Here is a 20,005-nt window from a genome sequence, read left to right on the forward strand (position 1 = left end):
CCCCAAAGGTAGTTGGTTCTTTTCTCTTTCCTCCTTCTCTGTGGCTGTTGTTTTAAAAAGAGGCAGCTAACTTTATAACCCATTATAGTGGTTCCAATCCTTCGGGCAAAAATTCAAATAGGAATCTTACCTTTCTCAACCATTTGGTAAGTGGAGTCGAAGACCATGCAGGGCTTTAGAGGTCATAGCCAACACCTCAGGTTGCACCTAGAAGCATATATACCCACACCAGCCTATCTGACTTTGATGGTGGGCAGCTGCATTCTCCATGAGCTGGGGCCTCTGAGAAGCTTTCAAGGAGTGAGTGCACTGTTTGCTTATAAGTAAAATGGGAGGCTTCTCTTCTATGTTTCACTTTAAGATGACAACCTTCTTAAAGCATAAAGAGACCATTGGCCTGAGTGCTGTGGTACCTGCATCAGTTTCTGGCAAATATTCAGGTCAGAGGTGGTTAAAGGGAGATCATATCTTATGTGTAAGGGCCTTTCTTTATGCCAGTGCATGGGAATTCATGTCAGTTATTGATTTCCTCTCTGACTGTGTTGCAGGGTGTGAAGAGTGTAATAACTCACATCCCTCGGTGTGTCCGAAACATGGACCCTTGCACCCAATCCCAAACCGGCCAGTGCTGACCAGAGCAAGAGCCAGCCTCCCCCTGGTGCTCTATATAGACAGGTTCCTGGGGGGAGTGTTCTCCAAAAGACGCATTCCCAAACGCACACAGTTTGGCCCCGTGGAGGGACCTCTGGTCAGACAAACTGAACTGAAAGACTGCTACATCCATTTAAAGGTAACACTCTGAGAGTGTGTGTGTGTGTGTGTGTGAAAGAGAGAGAGAGAGAGAAAGAGAGACACCTTACACCTACTTGTTTTTCGTGCCCTAGAATCTGTTGTTCTGACTTTATCAGAGGTGTTCTCCTGACACCTTCAGCTTACTGCAATGCAACTGTTCCCAACCATGTACAGCCAGAGAGCTACTTAGTCATCCAAGGTAGTTGCAGGGAGCCACAAAATAGTCAAGGTCCACATCCTGATTCTATTGTGCTGTGACACACATGATTCACTGTGAGTAGACTGAAAGCAGAGTGTCAACACAAACGTTGCAACTCCGTCTCAGGACATTTTGCAGCCATTGCTTTGTGGCATGCTGTGACTTCAGTTGGCAAAATTTCTCCTTTCTGCCTCTTCCTCCCCTGACTTCTAGACAGAAGGGGGATTTTCTCCCTTTTTCAAGTCTGTTTGGATAAAAGAGGAGGGATTTGAATGGCTCTGATCTATTTGCTCACTGATTTGGATGCAGGGAGTACTCCTGTATTCAGTGGAGGTGAGGCCACAAAGAGCTTTGAGACTCTGTAGAGGCACCGACTGACGACCACTAGTCCATATAACCTAATACATTAGGTCTTTGCCATCTCCAGCTTCCATGGCCCATTTGCAGAGGTACATCAGGTATAGATGAATGAACATACTTCTTTCACTCACCATCTGAGGAAGGGACCACTGTCTTTGCATGTCCCTTATAATCATGGATCCCATCTGTGTCTATTTTTAAGCTCCTTCCTAAGTTCCATCTGTTGCCGGAGTCCTGTGGGGAAAGTGAAAATCTCAGCTCTAGCTGCATTACCTTTCTCATGGAGAAGCTGTCATTGTCAGAACAGATTTTTAAGGGCTCAGGTTCCTTTGTTTTATGTGACCACTGTGGAATGTCGACTACTCTGTGTATTTTGGTTTTTGCCTTAGGTGTCTCTTGAGAAAGGTGACAGAAAAGACAGGGATTTACAAGAGGATCTGTGGTTTGAGCTGTCCAGTGAGGCGCTTTGTAATTGGATGATGTTTGTGCGTCCAGCCCAGAACCACCTGGAGCAGAACCTGGTGGCATACCAGTATGGCCACCATATTTATTATACAACAATTAAGAATGTGGAGCCCAAACAGGAACTGAAGGTAAGAGACTTCAGTGCTCACCCATCATGATTCCCCTTCATAGTGGGAAAGAATGTAAATTGAATTGTAGAAAATAACCCAAATACCCAATGCAGTTAAAATCCCACCTATGCTACAAATTGAAACCCTGTTATCCCTGGACTTGGTTGTTACTTTAGTGTAGACAAAGCCTTAAGCATTAGCATTTATTGCTCTAAAATAGTCTGAGCAATTTCTTAACCTTTTTAGCTTGCTAAAGCATATGGGACCTGATCCACAGTCCACTGAAGTCAGGAGACAGATTTCAGAGTAGCAGCCGTGTTAGTCTGTATTCGCAAAAAGAAAAGGAGTACTTGTGGCACCTTAGAGACTAACAAATTTATTTGAGCTCACAAAAGCTTATGCTCAAATAAATTTGTTAGTCTCTAAGGTGCCACAAGTACTCCTTTTCTTTTTGCGAAGTCAGGAGAAAGACTGTCATTGATTTCAATGGGTTTTGGATCAGACCCTAAGTGAGGAAGCTTAAAATAAATGTATACAAATGATCTCTCTCTCTCTCTCATAGTGTACTCCTAGCAGCCATCTTGACTTGTACTCCTCTGATTATAACCTAACTAGTACTGCAGCAGCTTTATGCTCTGTTTTCCTCTTCCCCTTCGTCCCACCCGCACATGAACATCATTGGCTGCTGGTGTACTAGTGCTCTGTAAACTAATGAGGTCTCTTACTTCACTCAACTTTCCTGTGACTTTTTAAACTTACACTCCGCACATGGAATCTAATTTTTAGGTTTCTGGTTAAGAATATGTTGAAGTTACTTTTTGTCCCAGACTGAAAACATTTTAATTCAATTGAGCTTAGTGCGGGATGGTTGGGAGAGGCTGCTTTAATTTCAAACATCTATTCTGAGAACTAATTAGAAGGCTGATTGCTGCTGTCAGGAATTTTCTTGCTTTTGTCTGTGTCCTTCTCCCCCCCCCACCCCCCAATTGCCTGCCTTGTCTACACGCAGAAGTTTCAATAGTTTAACATAAATCTGTTTTAAACCCAAGTACTGAAATCAGTGCAAAACCCTGTGTTGAGACACTTTTATTTTGATGTAAGAGTGACATTTTTTGTTTTAAATCTGTTCCAAATCATTTTAAGCTGAATCAATATAAGCCTGGTTTATATCAGTTTAAGAGTGTCAATGTGGCCTTTTGTTCCCGTTTAACTGAGGCTACCTCTACACTAGAAACTTCATAGTTCTGCCGCGGGAGCGCTCCCATGGCAGTGCTTTGAAGTATGAGTGTGGTCACACCCAAGTGCTGGGAGAGAGGTCTCCCAGTGCTCCTGGTAATCCACCTTCACCAGGGGAATAGCTCCGAGCACTGGGATTTTTCACACCCCTGAGCCAGCAAGTGAGAGCACTATAAAATGTAAGTGTAGACAAGCCCTAAATCAAAGTGAAATCACACTGTGGATAAACCAGCACAGATCTGCGTGTTGACAAGCCCTTAATTGTGTTTCATGGTTTAGTCGTGCCATTTGGGGGTAAAAATCAGGCTGATAACAGAGAGTTAAAACATCTCCATAGTATATTTTCCTTTCCCCAATTAGGCATTCATGAAACAATAAGTTGGGTGTAAGAATGGAGCCAGGAGGGTCGTTAAAACTGTTAGTTTCCCTTTTCCAGAAATATTTGTCCTCTCAGTGAGGTGCCTGGGAAATAACAAATACCTGCTCATGACTCCAACAAGAGCGTCATTTAGGCTTGGCTTCTGTTATAGAAAGGTACTCGGTCCTCCCAGAAGTGAAATACACAAACGTGTCCCAAGTCTTTCACTCTAAAGGCTTTGTCTACACTACAGCTTATGTTGCAGAACTTATGACACTGAGGGGTGTGAATAACCACCCCACCCCCTGCCCGAGAGACATAAGTTACACCGACATAAGCGCCGGTATGGACAGCGCTATGTCGGCAGGAGAGCTTCTCCCACCAACATAGCTACCGCCGCTCATTGGGGGTGGATTAATTATGTCGATGGGAGAGCGCTCTCCTTTCAGCATAGAGCAGCTACACCAGAGATCTTACAGTGGCGCAGCTGCATCGGTACAGCTGCGCTGCTGTAAGCTCTCTAGTGTAGACATAGCCTAAAATCCTGTTTAAGGCTCATCTAAACAAGCCATTTGTAAATTCAGTCTTTTTAATGAGATGGGTTGGTAACCTCTGAATCCTGACCTTGACCCTGCCTCTACTGAAATCCTTATCCAAGCTGTAGTAATTTTCTGTCTTTCTTAGGGCTCTTCCCTCTTCATTAGGCTTCCTAAATCCCTAGTCTCTAAATTACAGGGAGTCCAGGTTTTTCTTTAGGAAGGAGGAGCATGATGCTCCAATCCATTATTACCTTAGACACATTTTAAATGAATCTCTGCATGCCATGCTGCATATTGTCTGTAAAGAGAAAAGCGACCATCTCTTCTGGAAGAATCCCTGCTAAATATTTATTCCATCTTTTAAGTTTAAGATTAATCTCATTTCCTTTCCAAGTAGTGGTTACCATGTGTGAGATGAAGATTCGTATTAGGAAACGGTACCTGAAAATTAAATGGATACACTTTGTGAGCAATGCTGTTTTATTCCTCAGCGGGGGCACAATGAACTCAGCAGGCTTTATCGAGGGTGAGAGGAGAAATACAAGTTATTGGGTCAGATGAGAGGACTAAATGCAGTGCTTAAGAGAGTCTCCAATGAATTCCCCTCACTTCGGGGTTCATCTAAGAAGATGCCTTTTTGCCTTGTGTGTCTGCTCCAGGTGTGGTATGCAGCCTCCTATGCAGAGTTTGTGAACCAGAAGATCCATGACATATCCGAGGAGGAAAGGAAAGGTAGTTGGTTCTTTTCTCTTTCCTCCTTCTCTGTGGCCTTTGTTTTAAAAAGAGGCAGCTAACTTTATAACCCATTATGGTGGTCCCAATCCTTCAGGCAAAAATTCAAATAGGAATCTTACCTATGCCAGAGCTCCAGTATGGGGCCCTCCGTTTGCTGTTATACATGCTGAAATCAGGATAATTCAGCCTCATGCTTAAGGGCTTCAGATTATTACCAGAGGGTGGGCAAGGAATTTCCCCCCATGTATATGGGTATATTACTGGGGGTTGCTTTTCTCTGAAACGTCAGGTCACTGATGGCGGTGGAGTCCTGTACTCGAAGTACCAATGGTATGATATACCTGTGTTGCAGTTGTTTTTCTGGGAAGTTTTGTTGGACAGTGTAAAATACAACAAAACCTAACCTAAACTAAGGAGAACATCCTCAGTAGGCAACCTCCTGTCTTAAATAACTCCTTCAGAGTCTCAAGGAGGTTTAACCACATCTCCAAAGGAATTGATTTTTGCTGGTCCAATAAGCCAAGCTTAAGTTTCTGGGTATGTTGGACTGTATTTTTGTAATTATTTATTTGAAAGACTTATCTGTTATTTAGAAATGCAACTTAATATAGGGAGTTTGTTAGGAGAGCAGTGTAAATATTTAATCTGTCTCTGGCCTTCAATATAAATGTTCCTCAATCCCATTCACTACCCTCTGCATTTTTCTGCAATCAGCTGATGTCAGCCTGTAGATCAGGGGTGCTGAGAGAGAAGCTTGCAAGCCACATAGAGCTATATGGTAGAGTGATTGCAAGACACAATCTTCAGTATGGAAATGTGTCCCACAGAGACTACTGGGGACAAAAGGGCTTGGAGAAAACTTGGGACATTTAACTGTTGATGACTGAGATGCTGTCATTGATATTTCCAACTTAATATAGTTCTCCGAGACCAAGAGAAGAACTGGCCATGTTATGAATGCAATCGTCGCTTCATGAGCTCAGAACAGCTCCAACAGCACCTCAACTCCCATGATGAGAAGCTGGACTTCTTTAGCAGGTATTTATGATTTTGCAGAAACTGAGTTTCCCAACTCCCAGCACTTTACGTCCTGTATATTGATAGCACTAATGATAGGTCAATCTCAAAAGATCTGGCTTTATTATCAATTATATAGCACTGTAGATATACGAGGTGTTTTACAGAACTGGTAAAAGAAAGGGCCTCTGACGCCCAGGAATTTACAGTCCCACGCAGACAAACATGGGACAATGGTTCAGGCAAAAGAATATAGGGAGATATCACTGGGGAAGTGATTGGCATAGGTGGCTTTGTATAAGAAGTGATATGAAGGAAGGGAAGGGCACTTATTATGTGGGAAGTAGCGGTACAATCCTGTCCTATTGAAGTCAGTGCAAGTTTTGCCGTTAACCTCAACAGGGCCAGGATTTTAGCCGTTTGAATGCTTATTGAAATTACCCTGACCTCTTGAGTCTACAGAATTGGGCTAGAAATCTCAAGAGAACCAACTTTCTAATGATATTTCTGGTGCATCAGCTCCCTGTTGGGTCAGAAATCGAAAGTACAGAAATGTCCAAAAATTACAAGTGAGAAAGATATCCACAAACATTTTAAACCTCGAAAGGTTTGAATCTAGAAATGGATGGCAGGTCAGCAGGAAAGAGGGAAAATATCTCTTATTTTTTCCGAACCTGATTGCCTGTGTCTCATTAGCAAGTGGGAGCTAAAACATCCATGTAAAAAATGGACCCCCTCCGATTGCCGTCTGATATCAGTAGAGCAGCGTCTTTCTTGGGACAGATGTTATGCTTTCAGGTTTTAATGTTTTCCAGGATGCCAAGAGGGCTGCGACTGGCTGTCACTGTAGAGGACTTGATAAGAGCCAGTAGCTCCGCTGCTTGTCCCTACAGTCCCACATCAAGTGACATATGTTTGTTTGGCATGGGGTTTTATTTCCATTAGAGGGGTGGTAGAAATATGCACCAACCAGAGACTCAGTTTTTGCTCCCAAGGTTTCTTCACATTTTATAATATACTGGAGGCCATTATTACTGAACCGTCTGGGTAGGTCAGGGGTGATTGCTTAGAAAAGGTGCAGGAAAAGAGTGGAATCCAAATCCATGTCCTCTTTCTCTAACTCGGAGCGCTGTGTGTTCTGCAGAGCAAGAGGCAGAGGTCGCGGGCGAGGAAAGCGGAGGTTTGGGCCAGGCAGACGGCCAGGGCGCCCGCCGAAATTCATGCGCTTGGAAGTAACCAGTGAAAATGGGGAAAAGTGTGAAGAAGGAACACAGGTATATTTGGGGGAGCGGGGGAGAAAAATGTCATCTACGATGTAATCTCTTGATTTATGCCTGTGTTACTGAGGGCAGAATTCAGCCACTAGTTTTTATTGTTCTGGCAGTGGCACCTCAGCCTGGGGAAAGCACAGAAATTTATTTCTAACTTGCATTTCTACAGCACTTTTTATCCCAAAGCAATTCACCCCTTACTGGAAAACAGCTATGGGATGGAACCTGGCAGCTGTTTAACAATACAACAGTAGTGACGGCATTACACAGCTGTGTAGGGTGGACAATGGAAAAGGTCAGCTCCAATTGAAACTGCAGGGGGAATTTAGGTCAGCAGTGGAATTTGGCTGGGACACTAGGGCCAGATCTACGTGAGAAACTTGCTATATAATAATGTTGGTTAGGGGTGTGATTCTTTACAATATTTTTGTACCAGCCAAAAGCCTTAGATCCAGTTATACCAGCATAAAAGGTCCTTTTTCTGGTACAGGTTGTTTCATTTGGGGAACTGATATAAGCTATCCCTGCAAAAGACCCTCTCTTTTGCCAGGAGAAGGTGCACCTCACCTGGGAGGTGGGGAGTGTTGCTGGTATAGCTATGCCAGCAAACTCTTCCTAGTGCAGATCAGGCCTAGAGTTAATGCCCTTTCTTTTACGAAAAGTGTCAAAAGTGATCAGTGGTTCAGTTTTCTGTCTCAGATGAAAACCGACATCTGGAGCAACGATCTGCCCTTTGGCGTGATGCTGGGGCATTGGTTCAGTACTGACTCAGAGGGAAGATTGCATACGTTGACTACAAATGACTCTATTGCATCTTTTAAAGCCACACTGAGGAAGAGGCAGGTCTGCCTAATTGGGGACTCCCTAACTACGAAGAACAGATAGGCATGTCACCAGAGCTGATCTGGAGAACAGAAGGGAGCTAAGGTATGGGATGTGAACCTGAGGCTGAAGAGGATCCTAATGAAAGCAGGAAAGAATCCACTGATTGTCATTCATGTGGGAACAAATGATACTGCTAGATTCTCACTGGGATGTGTTAAGGAAGACTATGCCAGGCTGGAGAAGATGCTTAAAGAAATGGAGGCTCAGGTGATCTTTAGTGGGATTCTACCTATCCCTAGAGGAGGAGAGCAAAGGCGAGACAAGATTAAGATGACCAACAGATGGCTCAGGCAATGGTGCTATAAAGGGGGCTTTGGGATGTTCATCCACTGGGAGGCATTCTCAAACAGAGGACTGTTCTCATGGGATGAACTCTATCTGAAGAAAACAAGGAAGAAAGAAGTGGACAGCTGAGCATTGAGGATAGGGTAGAGACTAAAGATAATCTAGGCATGGGCCCACACCTAAATGGATACTTTGCCTCAGTTTTTAATAAGGGTAATGAGGAGCTTGTGGGTAGTGGCAGGGTGGCTAGTGGGAGCAAGGATATGGAAGTAGAAACGACCACATCAGAAATGGAAGCCACACTCAAGAATTTAGTGGGACCAAATCCGGGTCCCAGATAATCTCCATCCAAGAACATTTAAGGAACTGGCATACGAAATGGCAAACCCAATAGTAAGGATTTTTAATGAATCCATAATCTCAGGGGTTGTACTCTATGGCTGGAGAACTGCAAATAAAGTATCTATATTTACGAAAGGAAAAAAAAAGTCATCTTGGAAACTACAGGCCTGTTTGTTTGAGCCCCGTGGCATGCCAGATGTTAGAACATATTGTGAAAGATAGAGTCATTAAAGGTAGCAGTAAATGGCAATTGGGATAAAGTACGTCTTCGCTTTTAAAAAGGTAGATTGTGCTAGACCAACCTGATCTTTTTCTCTGAGAAGAGAACTGATTTTCTAGACAAAGGAAATGCAGATCCAATCTGCCTGGATTTCAGTAAAGCAGTTTGTACAGTGGAAACTATTAGTTAAATTGGAGAAGATGGGGATTAATATGAGAATGGAAAGGTTAGTAAGGAACTGGTTAAAGGGGAATCTACAATGGGTCATACTGAAAGATGAACTGTCAGCCTGGATGGAGGTTATTAGTGGAGTTCCTCAGGGATCGGTTTTGGGACCAATCTTATTTAATGTTTTCATTAGTGACCTTGGCACAGAAAGCAGGAGTCTGCTTATAAAATTTGTGGATGACACAAAGTAGGGAGGTATTGCCAATGAGGAGGAGGGCCGGAATATCATACAAGAAGATTTGGATGACCTTTAAAAATGGAATAATAATAAGTCAAAGTGAAAGGTCATGAGTTTATGGAATAACAACAAGAATTTTTGCTATAAGCTGGGAATTTACCAGTTGGACGTGGCAGAGGAGAAAAAAGATCAGGGTATATTGGTCAATCACAAGATGACTATGAGCTGTCAATGTGCTGTAGCCATGAAAAAGGCTAATGCAATCCTAGGATGCATGAGGCGAGGTATTTCCATTAGAGACAGGAAAGTGTTATTACCATTATACAAGGCACTGTTGAGACTGGAATACTGTGTGCAGTTCTGGTCTCCTGTATTTAAGAAAGATGAATTCAAATTGGAACAGGTACAGAGAAGGGCTACTGGAAGACGATCAGAAAAATGGAGAACCTGCCTTACAGGAGAAGACGTAAGGAGCTTAGCTTGTTTAGCCTAACAAAGTGAAGGCTGAGGGGAGAGATGATTGCTCTCTATAAATACATCAGAGGGATAAACACCAGGGAGGGAAAGTAGTTATTTAAGTTAAGGGTCAGCGTTGGCACAAGAACAAATGGGTATAAACTGGCCATCAACAAGTTTAGGTTTGAAATTAAGCAAAGGTTTCTGACCCTCAGCGGAATGAAATTTTGGAAGAGCCTTCAAAGGGGAGAGGCAAAAAACTTAACTTTTGTCAGACCGAGTGTGATAAATTTATGGAGGGAATGGTACGATGAGGTTGCCTACAATGGCGTATGGCCAATCCACGGGCGCTATTAGCTATTAGAGTAGAACCCTCTTTGTCCGACCCTCCATTATCCAGCTCTCCGTATTAACCGAACAACCAGCGCACACAGGTCCAGAAGCGGGCAATCTCTCCTGTGGCCACAAGATGGCACTGCAGCCTTGCAATTTCCCTTTGTCCAGATTATCTGAATTTTTGATTATCCGATCTGGCCCTAGTTCCAGTTAGATCGGATAAACGGGATTCTGCTGTATCTCCAACAGCTGGACATGGGACACTAGAAAAGGAGGGCTCTGAGTTACTACAGAGAATTCTTCCCCAGGTGTCTGGCTGGTGGGTCTTGCCCACATGCTCTAGGTCTAACTGATTACAGTATTTGGGGTCGGAAAGAAATTTTCCCCTCGGTCAGATTGGCAGAGACCCTGGGGGCTTTTTGCTTTCCTCTGCAGCATGAGGCACGGGTCACTTGCTGTTTTGCAGTAGAATACATGGTGGACGCTCTGTAACCTGAAGTCTTTAAATCATGATTTGAGGACTTCAGTAGCTCAGCTAGAGGTTATGGGCCTATTGCAGGAGTCACTGGGTGAGGTTCTGTCGCCTGCGATACTCAGGAGGGAAAATGAGATGATCATGATGGTCCCTTCTCGCCTTAAAGTAAATGAGTCTAAGTCTCCCATCCAAGTACTGACCTGGCACAACCCTACTTGTCGTAGCAGGCAAGGCTCAAGGTGGTATGGCCACTGATAAATATCATTAAGTAGGTCCAAAGGGTGGAAATGCTACTACACTCTACAACTGGCACCCTGTGAACACTGCGCCATGTCAACTCTGAGTGCCATAGGAGCCTGCTGTGTACAGCGCTGCTAGGGAGGAGAGGTGGACGTGGTGTAATACAGCATCTTATATAGGAGGCTCTCAAACTCTGCAGCCACTATAGCTGTGGTAGAGTTGGAGAGTTGCCATGACCCTGAGGAGCACAGTGAAAGAGACCTGATGCCCTCCTGACTCACATTGACTCAACTCAGTGCTGCGTGTTATCCATTGCTCAAACGAATTGTCTTGCCCAGCCTTTCATAGATTTTAAAGTCAGAAAGGACAATCGTCATCATCTAGTCTGACTTCCTGCGCAGAACTTCAACCAGGAATTCCTCATCAAGTTCAGCAATTTGTGGGAATTTATCAACCAAACCTGGATTTGAACCTTGGATCCTCAAATTAAAAGTCTCCCCTGACTGAGCATTCAGGGCTTGTAACTGGATGCATTGCTCCTTGCAGTGCTCTCTTTCTCCTCCCCCTACTGCTGAGCTTTGCGAGGACACCTCTTGAGCTTAGATGCCCTTGGCTCCCCATTTCATGGCTTTCATCTTACTCAAATTTCTTTAGTTGTTTTGTAAGCAGTTAATATAACAATTAATTATTTTTCTAAAGCTATTGGAATCTTCCATCCCAGAATATTTATTGAAATTTGTCAGGGAAGAGAATGTGGGGATTGGGGCATTCTGCTTCTCATTCCCAACATCCCCTCCTCTTCTGAACTGGTTCTGAGAAACAGAAAAGCAGCTCTGCTGTGTAACAGATGTAAACTCAACACACAGTTTGGTTTTGCTGCTGCCTGGAGAGGTGGAGACTGAGAGTCAGAGATGAAAATAAACAGGGCACAGTTTTATGTCCTAGTGTCTTACGCCTAGCTTCACCACTCCTGTTCGTTTGCTGGATAGGGCAAACTGTGCACATGACAACATGATAATATTTCAATTCACTTGACAATTAACTTGCACAAGAGAGAGACCCTCTGTATTTCCCCTGAGGCCTCATCTAAACTAGGACTTCTCCTTAAAATTTCCCACTATGGCTAACAGGTTCATCTCCCTTGGTGATAGGAATGGTAGGGCACTAATGTAGCTAGGCCCCCTGTGGTTTAACCCCTGTGTCACGAGCAGGCTTGGACAACATGATGGTTAGAACACGGGCTTCCACCAGCAGCACCAGCTACACCACTGCTCCCAATGTTGCTACCACTGGTGGAGCTGAGCTGCTGTTAGCAATGGGAAATTTTAGCGGAAAAAGACTCGTACAGACCAGTGTAATGAGTGTGATCATTTTACAATATGCAGAAAGCCAACCACCTGCCAATTGAGTATTATTAGAGCCTTTCTCGCTGGGTGAGGGAAATAATCACTGGCTGTGTGATTTGCAATTTCAGGACTTGCTGGATTTTTCCAGCAAGGGGCAGTTTGATGAGGTTGGACAGGCTACACTGAATGGGCTGGAACAGCAGGAGCAGACCCCAGTGCCACCAGAGACGCAGTCGGCACTGGGTCAACAGCCAGAAGGCCATCCACTGCAACTCCAGCAGCAGCATGATGAGAGCCCGGTGCCTACGCAGAGCACCATGACAGCAGATGATATGCGGCGAGCAAAGCGCATTCGGGTAAGTGAAGATGATGGTGGCCCATGCCCTCTTCCGCCCTCTGACTTTGCTTTAGCCAGTGGAAGGCTTGGTTAGCCAGTTAGGCAACAGCTGGTCTTTTTCTCCAGTGTGGTGTCCGTCTTCAAATCCCAAACACAGCGTCTCAAGCTCAGAAAACTCCCTCACTCAGAAAGTAAGACAAACCTAATACAAAGAGTTAGTGTGTCATGAGATGCTAGTGAGATTTGGTCACCAGTTGGAGCTGGTTCAATTCCAGCACAGTAATTCTTTCATAGAAACATAGTCCATCCAAGTTGGCAGGCAGGAGCGCTCTGAACAGCCGGCCGAATCATAGTGCTGTGGCATGGACTAATGGCCTGTTCAGAGCACCATCTGCGTGTCTCGCAGATGTGTTGGCTTTAGAAGTCATTGCCAAAGAAGCATTGTGTCCATTCATTCCTATGATGATGAAGATGAAGATTTTTAATTATAAAATTATTTCTTGGAGTAGGAAACCTCCTCCTTTTATGAGGGTAAAAGCTATGCTGAGAACTTTACATACCAACCGCAAACACTTTGAACCTGTGCTTTGTGGCAGCTGAGAGAGCTGCTTTTTCCACCATGTGTGGGAGGGAAATGATTCAGGCAAATAATCCTCCAAGCAATGTAATTGTGAGATTGGTTTATGTAGCTTAAAATCTTTTTTTCCCCTCCTCCATGTGTAAAATTTTGATTACAGAAGGAAACAGCTGCAAACAAGTTGAGACTTCATTTTTAGGGGATGAGCGAAATAGAGAGAGAGGATTAAAAAAGGAGACAATGCATGATTCTTATAGGGGGACACTGAGCCAGATTTTACTCTCTGTACACCAATGTATATGTGACTGCATTGATGGTGTTACTTAACAGATACAGTGACTTAACTAAGAGTAGAATTTGGCCGAGTCACACTAAAAATGCATGTGTGTGAAACTTATAAAATGCTTGGCATCTAGGAGTCACTGTTCTGTGAAGTGGTCTTTCTTTCGATCTTCCTCTCTGTTGAAAACACTAGACTTGAAATGGTGTGTTTATGTAAGGCACCAGACAGCTGTAACCCAAGAACACTGGGAACATGGCTGGTAGGAGCAGACAGTGGTGGTCAAACTATTATAGAGTAAGGAGCCAGCTGCTGAAGCTCTGACAATAAATAGGATTGGACCAGTTCCCAAGTGGGTCTTGATTCATTTTGCATAAGATACAGTAGTACAACTTCTGTCCTAAAAGGTACAGCTGTGGGTGTGATGGGGAGAGGTGGTTTCATTGGATTTCTTTAATTACTGGATTTAACAAGGTCTGAAGGTCTCACTCTTGGTTTGGAGGTAACGGGGAAGAGATGGAGTTGGTTTGTCTCATGCATTAGCCTGTTTCCTGGAAACCTGAATTTGGGTCACAAGTGAGATGAGTGTGGTGGTTATTTATTCCTCAGTGACATGTTTGTATCACAGATCTCCTCCCTCAGCTCCCCTTTCAGATTGGCACATTTGGCAACCCTTGATTAGCAGAGCCCTAGAGATGTATGGTTCTTAAAAGCAGAGGTTCTTCAACTCAAAGGGCATTGGAAGGGATGTGGGCATTGCATGTGGGATGGTTGCATAGAGGCTGCCTAGGTTATGTTAGACTGTGAGCAGTTCTGTCATTCAACCTTGGATTTTAACCATGAAAATTCACACCATACTGTGACAGTTTGTCAGAACTTACTCTTCCAATGTGTGCGTGCAATTCACTACACCCTGTTATCACAGCGTGTGGCTAGGAAATGTCATAAACCAGCAAAGGGAAGCCAAAGTTATGGTTTCAAATATGTAAAATGTCATTTATTTTTAAAGAACGGGTACAAAATTTGTGGCTACCCACTGGGACCTGGACCTAGGTAGCTGTAAGTCACGCTGATTACTTAGATAGTATTTCTTACTCAACAGCAATAACTTGGCGCTTGTCTTGACCTGACAGTTGAGAAACTGTATAAGAGACATGAAAGTAATTTTATTTTTATAAATCAAGCTTTGTGAACCTCTTCTACCTTTCTAAGAAAGGAATAAAGCATGAGGTGATGGTAGGACTGCCCCTCTTCAGGCAAACAATTCCAGTCAAAGATTTAAAAGAAATAATTGTCATGAAGAGGCCTTGTGTGATTTTTTCCAAGCCTTTATTAGGCACAAACCTCAGTTTTACTATGTCTCCTTCTGTTGCACTCTGAAATTAAACATAAAACGGTATCCTGGAGCATGAGTAATATTAAAAAAATAATAAAGCTTTTACATATGTTGAGACATTTGCATCCTAGATGTAACTGAAGGCGCCTTGTTCAGTGAATTGACATTCTTTAGAAATGACACACGATTCTTTTATATCTGCAACAAAGGGGAGCAATATTCTTGTATTTTAAATAACAAAAAATGACTTCTGAATTACAATACACAGCAATAATAAACTAGCTCTTAATGGCTATTCACACTTGTACCATTGCATTAGCGTTTAGATCATCCTGTAGGATGCAGTCTCTTGAGAAAAACATAGTAAAATAAACCTATGCATCTGCAAGGCTGGCAGTGGGTCCAGAAGAGAGCACTATGCATGTAGGGCTTGATCCAGCCCCCACATTAGTCAATGGAAAGATTTCCATTGGCTTCAATGGTTGCTGGATCAGGTCCACACTGAAGGAAGTACATAGATTTGTCTGTCTGTCCTCTCTTGGATTTCTTATTTACAGCTCTGGCATTGATTTGCCTTTGCAATTCTAGAACCTGTTGCCTGAAGTAGACATGTGGAGGGACATCACCTTTTTGAATGTATTCCATGAAGTAAATAATTCTCTTGAGACATTTTCTGTTTCATTTACTTGTGCAACATCACATGGCAAAGATACAAAGCTGTCATAACACAGTGTTACAACAATCAATATAAATATAAGGCTTGCATTTGGAAAGCACCTGTCAAAATCAGGACCATCCTGCATGTTTTGGGAAGGTACAAATCTACTTACCAAGAAGGCTACAATTTTTAGGCTATAAGTCAGAGGGAATGGCTTAATGGTTTAAATTTCTAGTTTGAAACACTGAGATTCACTGGAACTGTAGGTTCAAATCCTGGTAGGGTCAACACATGCCTTCTTCTGTAGAGTTCATGGAGTTTACTCTGTGGGAGACTTGAGATCAGAGCTTAAACACTGAGGTCCTGCCTTGTTTTGTGCGGACACTAAAGATCCTGTGGGACACTTTTTGTAAGAGTAGGGTGTGACAGCCTGACAATATCCTGGACAAACCTTATGGAATTAAGATAAACTTTACTGAATGAATTTAAACCTTATTGAATTAGGTTTAATACCTTTGGGGTCCATTGTATTAAAAATGTGTTACTGTGGAATCACATATAACTCCTCGAGGAGGAAGGGGATGCAAATGTAATTCCTCTGGTTATCAGCTCTTTGAAGCTCCCCCCTGGAAAGGTTCAGATATACTAGTTCAAATTGGATTCTTCAGGGACCAACAGACAAAGAAACAACTTTTGGATAATTAGCCTGGTTTTACACAGGCCCAGGGCTTTCTTCCTGATACCATAACTAGACAGGACCCCTGGCCCATGGCGGGTCCCAATCCTCAGGGAAGGGCTGGAAGAACTGGGCCTAATGAGACACCATAACACCGGGTGCTTGTTCTGAGATGAAGCTGTGATGAACTTGAAACCTTGGTGGGGTGCTGAAGGACTGCTCCTGCCGGAGCCCATTTTAGAGTTGGGGTGATCTCTGATAGCCTGTTAGCATGTGCGTAGGTTCTTTTATTGTTTGTAATATGTTTTGTCTGTAGTGCTATTACCTAAAGAATAAAAGAGGCTTGCATAAAAAGAGCGTTGTGGTAACTATACCTATGGGCAGTCACACTGTTAGCCATCTCTGAAGAGAAAGCCAGCAGGCCAGCTTGAGCCGCCTGTCTCTGCTGGGAGTAACATGGTGAAGGCAGGGAACTGTTCAGCCTGGAAATAGCCCTCTCAGAAGGACATGAGATGCACATCTCCCTTCAAGAGAGGTGATGCCCAGGGGAGCCAGTGGGTGCTCTTGCTGAAACATAGGGGGAGAATACAGGTGCAGTTGCCCTGAACTGTGACATGGGGGATTACATCATTGTCCTTGGCCAAAATAAATGTTTCCTGCCCACTGTTGTGCACCATCCAATGTGTTCGTTAGTTGCCACTCTCTGGATGCAGTTCAGAAATGGCTGTACTTACCGAGGCTTGGTCCTGAAAGTTGCTCCGTGTGGATGATGCCCTGCACTCCTGCAGAACAGCTTGCAGGGCAGAGGTGCAGTTTGTAAAGCACAATGGGATCCTTCAGGCGGAAAGGCACAATAGAAATGTAAGACATTATTAAATTCTGACGAGTATCGACCAGTAGGACAGCACTTAAATAAATCACTACCCGTTACTTCCCAGCAATCTGATCCTGGCATCCATAACCTCTTTATCTTCCCATAGCTACCACCTCTTGCCAGGCACATTTCATTCTCACTGAGACTCTGCAGGGTTCATTAATTTATATAATTTATATAATTTATAAATTTAATTTTAATTTAATTTATAAATTATAAATTTAATTTATAAATTTATAATTTATATTCATATAATTTTTAATAAACACAATATCTGACAAAACATGAAAGGCAGAAAGACACTGTGTCTTAAAGGTTATCTGTGATTTTCATCTTCACCCTTTAACTCCTTCTAGGCAGTTATTAACGGAAGGGCAAATCCTGAACTCCCTGCTTAGTCCTTACTGAGGCAAAACTCTCATTGGGAGTTTTGCCTGAGTGAAGACTGAGCTAGGACTTCCAGATCTGGCCCTGACTGAGAATGACCCACAGGAGACTGCCGAAGTCAAGTCTTCTGTTTTACGGTCCATTTCATAACATAAATATTTTTCTCTCCCCCAATGCTGCCTGCTCAGTTGGAGCTGCAGGTAGGTTTGGTTTTTATCCTGTGTCTAACCTAATGGAACGAAACAAAATTGCCTTCCATGTCATTTTGTGCAACCTCTGCTTAATGTCTCCAGATGGAATCTGCGTTGTTGATTGTCTTGTGTTTGTTCTTTTGTATACAGATCATGCACAAAACTGAGTCTCATCCCAATAACTATTGTTTGCATAGTTTCTCTTAGTCCCCTTCAGACTGATCCACTGCAAGGACTTAATAATAATTAGCTCTTTAAAAGATGTTTAAATGGATCATCCAAAACTTTAAGCTGGGTATTTAATGGGCTGTTCCTTTGTGGCCTCAGAACCTGATTCAAGTCTGTCTGGTGCACCTCTGTGTACCTGATTTTGGTAGTTTATGTTAGTCTTCGGTGGCTTTAATAGTCTGGCAGAATGGGCACCATAACAATATATTTTAAACCTTTCTGTCTAGTGCTTTTAACAGTTCCCACTTAGGAAATACCTAATATGGAGTTGCATGCAATTTGAAAGAAACATTTTCAAGTACCTTGGGTCCCAAATTTTACCCACCTTAAAACTTCCTTAAATTTGGTGTTCAGTCATATAGATTCATCTAAATATCTAGTTTTCTAGTGAATTAGCATTTCTTGTAATGACTATTAACAGGTATTGTGGTGATAAGCTCCATAGTAATGCCTCTAAATAAATAGCTTTTAAAAAGGCATCACTTGGTTGTTGATAAATATATTTCAACAACTACTCCCAAACGTTCATTGTTGAAACTTTTGGGGGTAAAATCCTGGACCTATTCAAGTCAAATGGGAGTTTTGTCATTGATTTCAATAGAGCCAAGATTTCACCCTGGGTTCTTTAGCAATAATTAAAGAGACACTGGTCAACATAAAACTAATTTATAAAAAAAAAATCCCTTATCTATGTTACTAATAACAACTACAGATATTACAACCTTGAGAATTTAAAAAATCAGGTATACTTTTACTATTTGCTGTTTACTTACTTTGAATGTAAATGCAAAATATTATGTATTTATTTATATTTTAAAATATGCTTATCAAATATCTTTAAGCATACTTACAGAAATAACACATTCATTAAATAACAAAATAACATACAAAAATTGTGCACATCACTCAGTTTTGGCTGAGACTAGTCTGGTCAATATCACTTAAGTTTCCAGTCAGTTTCACTTTCTGGTTCTCATGGCACTAGCACCTTAGGGCAGTGTTTGTGTTTATAACATAGTGAAAGGGGAACGTTGAAATTCAAAACTAAATGGAAAACAAACAAGCAGTCCCCTCTCCAGCCCCAAAGAACCACAAAACCACCACCACCAACTAGAGAAACATATGTGCTGATCATAGGTTTTGTAAATCCCCTTACCTTTTTCAAAATCTAAAGTGTGGGTTTATAACTACTTGACAATAGTTCTTTAATTAACAAACTATCTCCAGAGCAGATCTGGCATCGTCATGATATAATTGTACGTACAGAGTAGTATACAGGAAGTGCCATGCAGGATCAGTCCCAGGGTCCAGATAGTCCAATATTCTGTCTCAAATACAATATGAGTACCAGAAGAAGGTGTAAAAATCCCACAGATGTGCGGCAATCTGCTCCCCCCACATTAGGTCTCATCCTGATTTCTAATAATTAAAGATTGGCTTACACCCAGCTCCATTAAACCATATGAAAAGGAAACGGGATGGATCATGGAATTGGTAGCTGGGAATCAGAACCTTTCCCCCTTCTTGGTCATCTATTCCAAATTTGATGACCTTCTCGGTCATCAAACCTGATCAGAAGAAACTGGAGAAGGGACTTGTTGCCATCTTATACATGTTTTTTGGCCTGCATGAAATGGGTCTCAGTCCAGTTCCCAGTGAACAGGTGTTTACATCACTATTGGCCCACATTGATCGCCTCTGCTACGACATTCATGAATATAAGGGCAGCAAAATCTGAATCAAGATGCAGTGGGCTGCTCTGAGAGTGGAATTTTGCTCTGAAATTAAAGCCAATCCTGACTGCTTTTCTAAAAGACTTTGTTCATTTCAGTTCTCAGTCACATCTTACATATTACCCCATCAAGGAAGAGCCTCATTGGCAGTGGGTGAGGAATCTGAATGATATAGCTATCTATAAAATAAAATCCAACAAAATATGTTACTTCCCCCACCTTGTAGCTGTCTATGGTTTTCTTTAACTGAGGGTAGATCTTTTGTAACACTTGCGTACAACCATGTAGAGTGTGACTTCATTGTTTCAAATTCTGCAGTTCATTACACTTAGAGGTGAAAAAGGGAAAGGACAGAAGTGATAAGAAAAGAAATACGATTTTTAAACTTCTAAGAGATAAACGGAGGAGAGTATAAAAGTACGCAAAAGCCTGTTTATAGAGCTTCCTCTGGGGTAATGAGCATAGCGTCTTTGACATCAATGGAGCTTTGGCAGTTTATTCTGGATGAGGGTCTGGCCTCTGTTTTGCCATTCTGATAAAGTATTTGGGTTAAATACATTAAGAAACAGTATTAGAGGAGATAGAAATTTGAATTGCATCTGTCCAGACTGTTTGACTTCCTGGTAAATCCCTGTAACTAGCAGAAAATTATGCA

The 20,005-nt window shown here is 42.5% G+C and overlaps 1 protein-coding gene across 9 annotated transcripts in view; it reads left to right on the forward strand.

The window, feature by feature from the left end:
* The window catches only part of PRDM10 (PR/SET domain 10), a 75,018-nt gene that overhangs the window by 26,524 nt on the left and 28,489 nt on the right, over positions 1-20,005 (forward strand). For all 9 annotated transcript variants that reach the window (XM_027830726.3, XM_037882097.2, XM_037882095.2 and 6 more), the window contains 6 exons: positions 549-790; positions 1,741-1,944; positions 4,719-4,791; positions 5,715-5,832; positions 6,956-7,085; positions 12,202-12,429. In XM_027830726.3, the coding sequence (XP_027686527.2) occupies positions 549-790; positions 1,741-1,944; positions 4,719-4,791; positions 5,715-5,832; positions 6,956-7,085; positions 12,202-12,429 (995 nt within the window). The remainder of the gene's footprint in view (positions 1-548; positions 791-1,740; positions 1,945-4,718; positions 4,792-5,714; positions 5,833-6,955; positions 7,086-12,201; positions 12,430-20,005) is intronic.

The sequence above is a fragment of the Chelonia mydas genome, chromosome 22, assembly GCF_015237465.2.
Source record: "Chelonia mydas isolate rCheMyd1 chromosome 22, rCheMyd1.pri.v2, whole genome shotgun sequence".
Classification (NCBI taxonomy): Eukaryota; Metazoa; Chordata; order Testudines; family Cheloniidae; genus Chelonia; species Chelonia mydas.